This window comes from Sus scrofa, chromosome 8, assembly GCF_054392235.1.
Source record: "Sus scrofa isolate SSC_HxYL_T2T_F1_AM1 chromosome 8, Sscrofa_HxYL_maternal_Yorkshire_Landrace_v2.0, whole genome shotgun sequence".
Classification (NCBI taxonomy): domain Eukaryota; kingdom Metazoa; phylum Chordata; class Mammalia; order Artiodactyla; family Suidae; genus Sus; species Sus scrofa.
Genome location: NC_139390.1, coordinates 51102251 through 51115452, shown reverse-complemented (window position 1 = coordinate 51115452; position 13202 = coordinate 51102251). Strand labels below are relative to the sequence as shown.

The 13202-nt window shown below is 35.5% G+C and overlaps 1 protein-coding gene across 4 annotated transcripts in view; it reads left to right on the top strand.

Annotated features, from left to right (window-relative positions):
- Nucleotides 1–13202, top strand: part of FSTL5 (follistatin like 5) — a 788412-nt gene that overhangs the window by 539005 nt on the left and 236205 nt on the right. For all 4 annotated transcript variants that reach the window (XM_021101310.2, XM_021101308.2, XM_021101309.2 and 1 more), the window contains exon 7: nt 1955–2121. In XM_021101310.2, coding sequence (XP_020956969.1) covers nt 1955–2121 — 167 coding nt within the window. The remainder of the gene's footprint in view (nt 1–1954; nt 2122–13202) is intronic.

The window sequence follows — 13202 nt, the reverse complement described above, 5'->3', positions numbered from 1 at the left end:
GAACATTGAAATAAAAAGTGAATACAGATAAATGTCATCAGGGAACATTAAATGGTCAGTATAAACAACTGGAGAAGATGCTGTCTCCATCTTTCTATCATTTTTTATCAATTCTGTAAGGATCAAAAGAATAAATTGGACTCAACTTCTCATAAGATCTTTCAATTTCAAAAGCTTACCTGCTCTCCTCTTTGGTAACATAAAACAATGATGTCTTGAATAACTAGGACTTTTAAAGACAAGATTCTATATAACAGTATAAGGGTCAGTCTCTTTCTGTTCATTTTTATCAGATAATGGTGTGGTAGCCATGATACAGAGATCTCTTAACATCAACATGTAACAAGTACATGTGGGGTATTATATGTTCAGTCCTGGCCTTCTAAGACAAAGATGTGTGCCATTTTTGCTATGACAATTTGTGACAGTACCAAAAAAATCAAAGAACTCTTAAAGAGTGATAGTCTATAAATACTATTTGATTAGCACTTCTCTTCCTCCTTAAGAGGAAGACAGGTTTCAGAAAGAGAGAAAAAGAAAGTAAACTGGTGAAAAGGAAGAAGAGGTGTTTCTGGAGGAGACCCCAGTGATAGGACCTGATCCTATTTATTACTAATTAAAAGCCACCACTTTGAAAAAAAATAAAATCAAATAAAAGCCACCACTTTGGATGTTCAACCCTTCCACCCCCAAAAAATATCATCAACCACATCAAAGGAACAAAAGACAATGATAGTCTCCCCATCGCCAAGGAAATTTCAGTGAGACTGGTGGTTTCAATATTTCTCGCCTGCCTAAGACTCAGCAAAGTCAAAATGCAAGATCCCATTTGAGCACAGAAAGGACTGGGTGTCAGTGAATGTCAGTTGAAAACTAAAGGGCAGGTGCCCACACAGAGGAAGCCCAGGCCTCTCTTCTGAGTATGGACAATGGTGGATGGGACAGGGTTCATTCCCATGATTGTTAAGGACTGTCTAGGAACAAAACAGGAAAGCAGATCTAGATTACAAATTATATTTCCTGCTGTGGCATCATTATTGGTAGAAATGTGTTCAATGGTTATTTAAAAATATGTTTAACTTTATGAGTTCCCATTGTGGCTCAGGGCTTTAAGAATCCGACTAGGATCCATGAGGATGTAGGTTCAATTCCTGGCCTTGCTCAGTGGGTTAAGGATCCAGCATTTCCACAAGCCATGGCCTAGGTTCCAGATGAGGGTTGGATCCAGGGTTGCTCTGGCTGTGGTGTAGGCCTGCACCTGCAGCTCCGATTTGACCCATAGCCTGGGAACTTCCATATGCTGCAGGCGTGGCTGTAGAAAGAAAAAAATAAGTATTTAACTTTGAAATTTAAGAATAAGGAAGGGACTGCACTATATTCACACTCTCTGGAAAGGGCAACTGACAGGATTTCAGCAAATTGCTGTTGGGTTGGTGAACTTTAGTTTTTATCCCTTCAACTTCCCAAATAAATCTTACTTCTTTAGAGTCAATTTATATTTCCCCGTATCATGATGCATTTTACACATTCAGCTCTGCTAGTGTTCTTTGCAGCCAGCCAGCAATGATCTCACCGTCACCTACACTATAAATCTATCAGTGAATAAACAACATCATTTTTATTTCAATGCTGATGACACACTACATGTCAATTTGGCAGTTAAATAATTTATCTCTCTTTTGGGTGCAATCTGCCAGGCTTATTATAACTCTACTTCTGATATTCATTTCATGTTTAATAGTTCCTTGCCTCATGAGGATGCCTGTCAATCAGTTAAATTGAAATGTCATTCTGACCTTTCATTGGAGACAATTTACTTTTTTCCTTTTCATCACCAGCTTTTCTACATTTTATTCAAATTAAAAGCCTTAATCACAAGTATTCAGAAACTTTATACTAATTAACTTTACAAAGCTCTGAGCTCGTCAACATTCCTGACACTTTATCTTTGCAGAGGTTATTCAGCTGAGTCTGCCTGAAGATCAGAAACTAAGCATCACCGCGGCAACCGTGGGACAGAGTGCAGTTCTAAGCTGTGCTGTGCAGGGAGCACTCAGACCCCCCATCATCTGGAAGAGGAACAATATTATTCTAAATAACTTAGAGTTGGAGGACATCAATGTGAGTACACAGAGGTTGTATATGATTTATGTATTTCATTGGATATACTCAAGACTTCCTGAAGTCTGAGGAGCTTAGAGAAATCAGATGTAGAATAGAAGACAATTATTGGAACATTGTCATATCCATCCTATTATCCAGAAGGTGCACTTACAGGTCATTTGAAATTTTCCAAATCACTTGTATATGTGTGAGAGGGTTATGTGTTGGCGGGATCACATCAATTTAAACCACAAAGGTCTGGCTCTAAGAATTTCTCTAATTACCATTAGTTAATCACAATATATTTGCTATTATAGTTGAACAAACACCGTATAGCTTGTGAAGTGTAAAAGTGGGTAAAGGCAGATTTTTTCTTTAAATACTTCATAATATATTAGAAACAATTTAAATAAATAAAAAAAAATTTAATTGCTGCACCAGTGGCATATGGAATTTCCCAGGCCAGGGATTGAATCTGAGCCACAGCTGCAGCCTATGCCACAGCTATGGCTACACCAAATCCTTTAACCCACTGTGCCTGGCCAGGGATCAAACCCATGCCTCTGCAGCAATCTGAGCCATTTCAGTCACATTCTTTTTTTTAAATAATGATTTTAATTTTTTAAATTTATTTTTTAAATTATAGTTGGTTTACAGAGTTCTGTCAATTTTCTACTGTACAGCGAAGTGACCCAGTCATACATATTTTTCTTTTTCCCACATTATCCTCCATCATGCTCCATCACAAGTGACTAGATATATAATTCCCAGTGCTATATAGCAGGATCTCATTGCTTATCCATTCCAAATCCAATAGTTTGCATCTATTAACCCCAGATTCAGTCACATTCTTAACCCACTGCATCATAGCAGGAACAGAAACAATAAATATTAGTAAAACAAATACATGGTTTATTTTTCCTGAATGAAGAAACTTCATCATTCAGTTTTATTCCTAGAGATTCAGAATCTAAATTCAATTCAGTAGGTAACAAACCCAAAGAAGAAACAGAAGAAGAACACACTCCAAGGAACTTCTGTTCCTCACATGCTATCTGTTGAAAATGAGCATGATAAACTGAACATCATCTTTTATGTTGAAAAGAAGTAAAAATCACATGTTATGGGATATTCCTGAACATGAAATGGGGCAATTCTCTGCCTTAGTGACTTTGAAGTTCTATAATATCTTTGCATATAAACACTAGATATGCTTTACTATTGCTCAAGAAAGGCATCACCTAACCACCTATTATTTTCTGCTTCATAAAAACCCCTAAAACACAGGATTAAGAGGGTCACTCTTATTTGTTACATTTTACTGATATTGTTGTTTAATATCCTTGAATGCTTTAAAAAAGAAAACTCTAATTTTATTTATTTCTTTAATTTTGATAAAATTTTTCTAAATTTGCTTACATCTGGGAATTTTGCTCAGAGTATATAGAGAATAATGTTTAATCCCACAAAATGTCAAGAGCGTTGAAGATTCTTTGAGAGGTATGGCCCTAGATAAACTCATCTTGGGTTTGCATTATGGGTTGTCATATCTACATTTATGCTTTTTTAAAAACTGAGTAAAATTGGTACATATTATGTTTGTTTCAGGTGTAAAAAGATGAAAAATTTAATCTTTGTATACACAACAAAGTGATTACTATAATAAGTCAAATTACTATCCATAGTCATACAATTGACCCCATTCACCTATTTTACCAACCACATTAATGTTTATAATGTGATACCTACCAATCTGTACTCTATAGCTCTGAGATTTTTTTTTATATTCCAAATATAGGTTAAATCATATTGTATTTGTCTTTGACTTATTTCACTTAGTATAAAGCCCTGGTCTGGTATCTAAAATGACAACATTTCCATCCTTTTATTTGGCTGAGTAGTATTCCATATATTTGGCTGAGTAATATATATATATAACATCTTCTTTATCCATTCATCCATGGATGGATAAACAATTTGCTTCCATATCTTGGCTATTGTAAATAATGATGCAATGGACATAGGAGTGCATATATCTTTTAGAATTAATGTTTTCATGATTTTGAATAAATACACACAAGGGGAATAGCTGGGTCATATGGTAGTTCTATTTTTAAATTTTTTTTTTTTTTTGTCTTTTTTGCCATTTCTAGGGCTGCTCCCGGGCATGTGGAGGTTCCCAGGCTAGGGGTCTAATCGGAGCTGTAGCCGCCGTCCTACACCAGAGCCACAGCAACATGGGATCCGATCTGCATCTGCAACCTGCACCACAGGTCCAGACAACGCTAGATCCTTAACCCACTGAGCAAGGCCAGGGATCAAACCCGCAACCTCATGGTTCCCAGTTGGATTTGTTAACCACTGAGCCACGACGGGAACTCCTCTATTTTTAATTTTATGAGGCATCCCATACTGTCCTCCACAGTGGCTGCACTAGCTGACATTCCCAATAAGAGTGCACAAGGGTTCCCTTTTCTCCACATCCTCTCTGGCAATTATTACTGTATATATTTATTAAGCTCAACTGCAATAATGTATTTTTTAAATCCAGTGTTTTCTTATTGATTTCTCTCTGGATGATCTGTCCACTGATGTAAGCAAGATACAAAGTTCCCTGCTATTTTTTCAGTGCTGTCAATTTCCATCTCTATATCTGCTAATATTTTCTTCATATATTTAGGTGCTTTTTGATGGGTGATTATATATTTGCAATATGTATTTATAGATATTATATCTGCCTGTTGGTTTGACCACTTTATCATAATGCAATGTCCTTCTTTGTCTTTTATTATAGACTTTGTCTTAAATTCTACTTTGTCTACATCAGCTTTCTTTAGGTTTTCATTTGCATTGCATGTCTTTCTATTCCTTACTTTCAGTCTGTGTGTGCCTTTAGATCTGAAGTCAGTTGGTCTTTTTTTTTTTTTTTTTTTTTTCAATCCTTTGAGTCACTCAATATATTTTGATTACATTTTGTAGAGGGGTTACTTTAAAGTCCTTATTGATAGCTCTATATTTATTGCCACTTTATTACTTGTTTTTGGCTTTGTTTTTTCCTTAGGGCTGCTAGGGGTCCCCACAATCCTGGATCCTTAACCCACTGAGCAAGGCCAGGGATTAAACCCACATCCTCCTGGATACTAGTTGGGTTTGTTACTGCTGAGCCACAGTGGGAACTCCATTAGCTGTTTTATAGTTCTTTTTTGTTATTTTCTTCTTCTCTTCCTCTCTTACCTTGTGATCTGATGACTTTCTTTAGTGTTATGTCTAGATTCCTGTCTCATTATCTTTTGTGTAAGATAACAGTTTTGGCTTTGTTGTTACTGTGAGATTCACATATAAGAGACTGCATAAAGTCTATTTTAATGTGACAGCAATTCAAGTTTAAACACAATTTTTTAAAATCTACATTTATTATTTTATATTTTTGACATATTTTGCATAATTTTCTTTTGCATATCTGTTATCTAATTATAGTAGTTATAGTTAATTATACTGCTTCTGTCTTTTAAGTCTTATACTCACTTTATAAGTGATTAATCCATTGCAGCTACTATACATTTGCCTCCACCAGTTAGATTTTTCCTCTTATATTTTCTTGTGACTAGTTAGAACCTTTTCTTTTTGACTTAAAAAATTCCTCTAATAGTTTTTAAAAGGTTGATTTGGAGATGGTTAACTCCTTCAGCTTTTGCTTGTCTGAAAAACTTTTTGATCTTCCATTCCATTCTGAATGATAACATAATAACTTTGCTAGATAGAGTATTCTTTTTTAGATTTTTTTTTTTTTTTGAGCACTTTGATATCATGCCAATTCTTCCTGGCCTGCAAAGTTTCTATTGAGAAACGAGCTGATATTCTTAAGGGGGTTTTCTTGTATGTAATAGGTATTTTTTTTTCTTAAAATTTAAAATTCTCAGAATTCCCATCATGGCACAGCGGAAACAAATCCGACTAGGAAACATGAGGTTGCAGGTTCAATCCTTCACCTTGCTCAGTGGGTTAAGGATATGGTGTTGCCTTTGGCTGTGATGTAGGTCGCAGACGTGGCTTGGATCCCGAGTTGCCATGGCTGTGGGGTAGGCTGGCAGCTACAGCTCCAATTAGACCCCAGCCTGGGAACATCCACATGCCGTGGGTGTGGCCTTAAAAAAGAAAAAAAAGAACCAAAAAAATTCTCTCTTTAACTTTTGATGTTTTAATTATAATGTGCTTGGTGTAGATTTTCTAGAGCTCATCTTTTTGGGACTTGTGCTTTCCTGATCTGGATATCTGTTTCTTTCCTAGGTTAGGGAAGATTTCAGCCAGTATTTCTTCAAATATATTTTCTGGACCTTTCTTTCTGTCTTTCCCTTCTGGGACCCCTATAATCTGAATGTTAATGTGCTCAATGTTATCCCACAAGTGATTTAAGATTTTTTTAAATTCTTTTTTCTTTTTGCTGCTTTGTTTGGGGGAGTTTGACTGTTCTGGCTTCCAGGTCACTTATTCATTCTTTATTTCATCAAGTCTGCTTTTGAATTCTTCTAGTGATTTTTCAATTAAGTTATTATATTCTATTTCTGACTGCTATTTGGTACTTTCTTATTTTTTTAATATGTCTTTGTTGAAGTTTTCACTTGTTCATCCATTCTTCTGCCATGTTTGGTGTCCATTACTTCTAAAACTTTATCAGGTAAATTACTAATCTCCATTTTTAAGGTTTTGCTACCCCCGTTCCCCAGGTTTTACCTTGCTCTTTTGTTTGAAACATATTCCTTTGTTTCCTCATGTTCTCGTATGCAAATATATACAATCTTGTGGGACTGCCTTCATAACCTCTGCTGGCCTCCAGTCCAAGTGGTTTGAAGATGCCTCCTTATAGATAGTTGCAAAAATCAGGGCTCTAGATGAGGGAATAAAGTCCTTTCTGGGAGGACCAGGGAGCTATAACAAGGCCAAGGGAGAGCACAAAGGTGGTATCTCTGGCCTGTGTTCCCTGAAAACTCCTTTGTAGCCTCTAGATATGTGGTAAGTCTCATCAGGCTGATGCTCTAGGACAAGTACATAGTCCTTTGTTCCAAAAAGTCTGGGGTGTGTTTTAGTCTTCTGTCTATGTTGTGTCCTGGGGATGATAGCCTTCTAAGAACTGTCTCTCCATTTGTTTCAATCCTATGGAGCTCAGAAATATAGGTCATCTTTGCCATCCAAGCCAGGTGCTTGAAGGGTGTCCTCTGAATGGACTCCATGTACTCACTAGCTTCAAAAGAGCCACAGAGGTGCCTGGGTTTGAAGTGAGCCTGAAAACTTCATCAGGGTCACAGGAGGGCTTGTTGGTTGGGAAAATCCACCAACTCCGGTGGGACTGGGGTGGGGGAGTGACTTGGGCCTGTGGCAAACCGTGAGCTGCAGTGAGGCTATACGTGAGTCAAGGGCAGGATAAGCCCATTGGCTGCAGCAAGACCACATGAGAATCATGGGTGGGGTATGTGGGAGTTTATGTGGATGCGGCAAGCCAACAAGTACTAGCAAGGTTGAGGGAGCACAGAAATGGGTGTCCACCAGGGTTGGCTCTACCATGGTTGAGTGAGAACTGTTTCAAGAACAAGATGGGCCTGCCAGTGCCTTCATCCCCAGAAGAAGCCCCAGCAGACATCTGTGCCCTGAGGACATGTTAAGATTAGCTAGTAAATATCCTTCATGCATGGTCTAGGCATTTTTTGAATTTGTGTTTTTGTGTTGGGTCCTGATATGAGACTGCAAGTGATAAAAACAGGCTTTCCAGGTCCCACTGCCTTTTTCGGACATAAGCTTGAACATAAGCCCCTCTGTTTTGCAAAGCTGGACTTTTGGGATTCTTCTTTCCAGTGCAGGTTCCAAGGTTTGGGGTGCCTGAGGTGAGGCTCAAACCCCTCACTCCTCAGTGTGACATTTGTCATTGGGAGCTTCCTCTTGTTTGGGGGTTGCCGAGATGGTTGTAACTTCTCTGGGGAGACTGTGTCTCTGCTATTCTGCCATCTCAGTGTTGTCCTTTTATCTTTTGTTGTGGAGAATCTGTTCAGCAAGTTTAAGGACTTTTTCAGAGGGAGTTGATGAATCGATCTATTTGGTATGTTCATGGGAGGAAGTAAGTTCTATACAAACATCTCAAACCATTTTCTACATTTAATCTTTTACTTTTCATTGTCATCCTTACTATCAAGTTTACCACTGTTACTTAAAAGAAGCCCATGGTGTTCAGATTTGAATATCTCAAAATAAGCTCATCTGAACTGTTTCAAGAACAAGGGGGAGTGTGTTGTAAGCAATATTCACAGAGTGATAGTCTATGGACAACTTGAAAAAGTGGATACATTCTTGTGCATAAGTCTTGTAAATTAATTTGCTTAATTTTGACTGTTATATTTGACTTACATTTGTCTTAATCTTGACAGTTCTAGAATCTTAAATTTCAAAAAGAATGATTATAGTTGTTATATCTCTAAAATATATACAAATATTAGATGAATTCTGGCATCAGTAAATTGACTTTTATTGGATGAAGTTATTTTGGATACATTTCATAAAGCAGATAAACACTGAGAACTTAAAAAAATTTCCAATATTTAGAAACTTTCAATTTCATTTCAAGCCACATTTAATTAAGTCGAAAAAGCATTAATAATCTGTAGTGTTCACAAACCTACCAGCCTTTCAAATAAAACTGTGGAGAATTTCCACAGATGTCTTTGAAAAAAGGGCCATTTATTCAACTTCCCAATATACTCCTGGTGTTTTCATTAATTTCTATGACAACACCTGCCAAATTACCAAAATATATTTAAATGCATTTACCAATATAACCAAAATGTGACATAAAACAGAAAATAGCACTTATTGTGTTTTTCTTTATACTTCTTTCTACTGGATTAATGTGTGCTAAAATAAGACCATGTTAAAAACTATGTATTATATACATATATTCAGCACTGTCTCTGGTGGTCATCTAATGTGATTTTTGGTTACTAAATACCTTTTGAACACCCCTTTACATATTTGGCGATGCTTGGATGTTTGTGACCCCAAAGCTAGAAACAAATTTCTTATTTAATTAGCCATTTAGGCCGTTAGGGAGCAGATATGTGAATAAAACTCTAATAAAGCAAATACTAAACCAGACTTCATTTTGTAAGCAAGGACAGAAGAATGCAGGTGCTTTACAGAATCCATTCGGCCCACCCATCCTTCCTGGTGAGTGCTGTGACTGCAGTATTCTGCTTTCAGAAAGTCTCTACAGTTGTTCAGTGTTCCGTGGGATCTCCAGCTGGCCAGTCTCAGTGTGTGGCTTGTGCATCTTTCCTGGCTAGTATTCCCCAAGCTGACACTCTGCTCTCCTGGTTATTCTGTGACCTTCCTAATATCTTTATTAAATCCCTTTCCTTCTTGAAGCTAGAAAAATAGCTTCTATTGTTCATCACTATGAATGTTGTCTAATTATATTTTGGATTTAATATGTTAAGAAATACCTGTAATTATACCTCCTTACAATATATTTTTCATTGTGCCATATAGATTTTTGACATGTTAAAAAATCAAGATGGTCTTACTATAGCAAAACATATTCTCATTTTGTTTATAAACAAGACTGTCAGAAAGTTCAGATATGAGCCAATTTTTTATACCTTAGTAGTACATTGTCTATTTTCACACAAGTGGGTTTAATTTCTATTATGTCGTTAAATTTATAATGCTTTTTTTGTATCTTTCTATTAGCAATCTCATGTTAATCCCAGATTTAAAGTTATACCATTACATTTCCACAGATATCATATATTCATCCATTTTGGGGGTATGTTTGTCTTCAGTCTTCTTTCTGCCCAAATTCCTGAAAAAGACAATTGGCTTCAGCTCTGGTATTTTTCCTACTGAGCCTAAGTGCTGATCCTGGTCTGATCAGCTATGACCAGGGGATGGAGATGAGGACAATGAGGTCGGAGTAAGACTTTCCTACTGACCTCATTGTCTCCAGCTGGCTCCTGGTTTGCAATTTCATTTCAGGAAAGAAGCACAATTATGGGAGGCAAGGTGAACATAAAGACAAAGATATAGAATTGAGAGAAATGTGGGTAAAAGATAGAACTGACTGACAAGATTGATAGTCAGAAATGAAGGAAAGAGAGGACTTGAAATATAGCACTTTGGGGGATGTCTTGACTTTACCAAGATTATTTTGGGTACATCTTTTGATAACAAAATTTTTGTTTACCTTTGTTCGATTTTTTAATTTTTTTTTAACTTTTGTATTAAAGTATAGCTGATTTACAATGTTGTGCCAATTTCTGCTGAGTTTTCCTTTGTTTTATCTGAGGAAAAATAGGCCTAAAATTTTTTGTATCTTATTTTTATTATCTGTAATTTTCCACCATTCATTAGGTTATATTACAACTCGTCTATATTTAACATTGAAATTGAATTGTCATACCAACCTAGATTCCGGTCCTAGTTTTGATACTTATTAGCTATGTGATCACAACAGATTGAGTGAACTTAAGCTTCTGTCTCTTCATCTGTAAAGAAGGTATTATTATAAAATTTATATGATGCATAAGAGGTGCTCAACAAAATATGTTATTTTCTTACCACTATTGGTAGCTTGATTCTTTGATATGGCATTGTGAATCACATTGAATATCGTGAATCACACTGAATAACCATGAAAATATTATTTTTTTAAAATAACCTAATATAATTAATATTACTAAGACTTTCAATAACCTTACAAGTTACTTGTTAGATAAAATGCAGAACTCAGCTTAATTTGAATTTCAGATATGTAATAAATCAATTTTTACTCTAGGTCTATACCAAATGTGCCATGGGATATACCCATATAAAAATCATTCTTGTCGCTAAGAAATTTAGCTTTAATTGGGTATCAATATTTTGTTACATCTGGCACTCTATTTACCTGAAACTCGTTTGCTTGAATACTGCATTAGGCTATGGCCTAATGTGGCAAATAAAAAAAAAAAAAAAAGTTACTGTTACTATGGCTTATATCACTGAGATGAAAAGTTTGAAATGCTAAAAGTTCATGTAAATTTAAGCCCTTGGCTTTGTAGATTTCCTTTCAATTTCGCATGTCAGTATTTATTCTAGGATTTTTTCTTCCTATTCTACCTAACCTGTGTTAGTCATTACATCTAGCGCTGAAAGGAAAACTGGAAAAAATAGTGCATTAAACGGACAGAAGTTTATACTTTCATAAAATATACTGACCACAGATGATGGGATTCTTCTGTGAAACATCTGAAACTCAATTTCCTATCTTTTCTGCCATTCCAAGAGCGTGGATTTCATCTCCAACATCATCTTAGGGTTCAAGGGAGCTGTAGGAACTCCAGCCACCAATCTACATTTGATCAACTATCATCTAGGCTCACAGTAGTACAGAACAGGTGAGAGATAAATGGCACTTATTCCTGCAAGGCCCACACTATTTATAGGTCATCCATGTGCCATAGTGGCAATAACTACACCAGAGAGGCTGGTAAATGCAATCATTTGGCTGGGCATACTGCTCAGTCGTTTGTTATAAAAGAGCATCAGGAGAATAATCTTGACCTCTCTTTACAAGGCCATCTAAGATGTTTTATTTATCCTCTGTCCTTCTGCATTGATTAAATATGAATATCCCTCTAAATTCAAATTCGAACAACTCTGCACACTTTAGATCCTTTCCTAGTTGCATTAGCCTTCAATTTATTTATTTGTTTTGCTTTTATAGTCTGTTCCTTAAATATTACACTAATTTTTTTTTTTTTTTTTTTTGTATTCAGTCCAATGATCCTTCCTTCTGATCTTTTTAAAAGATAGTTCTACCCCTGCAACTATCTGAAGTGATTCTCACCATGTACAGTTGATCTCCATTTAAAGCAAAGCATTCTTCTGGAAAAAAAAATCATGGACAATAAAAAAAGGGAGTATTTTAATTCAATCAGGATCCAATTCCTGGTGTGGCAGCTTGCCATATTATATCATTTTTTTAATGCTAATTTTCTAGTGTGTAACTGACAAAACTAGCACTTTGAGATAACATATCGAAGGATAAGAAATGAAATGTTCATTTGTCTGTCTGGATTTTTAAAGCCATTAAATGTTTAATATAGAATTTTATACCTTATTCTGGTAAAAATGTTTCAGAATATGTACTATGCTTCAAATTTAGAAGTAAAATCCCTAAGTCATACTTAGCTTCCAGAGACTAAAAAGTCTCTGTAACTCAATTTTTTATATTTAAAGCAGTTTGAAAATAACTTTTCCCTTTAAATGTGTGAATTTTAAAGTTCTAATATATGAAAGGGACAAATTTACCCTTTAGGCTATTCACTGATAACAGAGCTGAAAGTATGTAACACTGGTGAAAACAATTTAATTAGCAAGATTTATTTTTAACTTTTTTATGACCCTACAATGTTGTCTTCCTCTATGGAACATATTAGAGTATGCCATTAAAACTAGTTATTTAAAGGAAGCTAAATAATAATAATAATAATAATAAAAGGAAGATATTGACTTTTTTCTTCTCTAGACTATAAACAATCCATTTATTTTCCTCCCTCAACTAAATACTCAGGCATTTAATGTTTGTAATATAATACATCATTCATCATGTAATTTTTATCGCTAATTCATTTATATTATAAACCCAAAGCCATTGTGGCTCTTAAAGTCCAAGTGAAATCAGAGAATATTTATGATACAGAATCCTCCAGGCCAAATCAAATAGGAAGCTTTGGCATGGCTGAGGAAGTTGAATTTCTTCCACGATTATATAACAGGCAACGTGCATTCATCTTGCACCTAAATATATGTTATGCAGATTCATTACTAATTGTTAACATGATGAAATTGCCTGTGAACATAAATATTGCCCAAGAGTGTGCCGCTTGAAAATGAGTATTATTTCTAAATTACTTTCTTTTTCTGCTGATATAATATATCACTGCATTTTACAATTCACTTCTCAAAAAAAGTCTTAAAATCAGTCATTTAAAAACATTTTTAAATGTCTTCGGTCCCATTCTTTTGGAACTACTCTTGCAAATAGCAGTGTATAAAGATAAAATAGCAAATAAAGG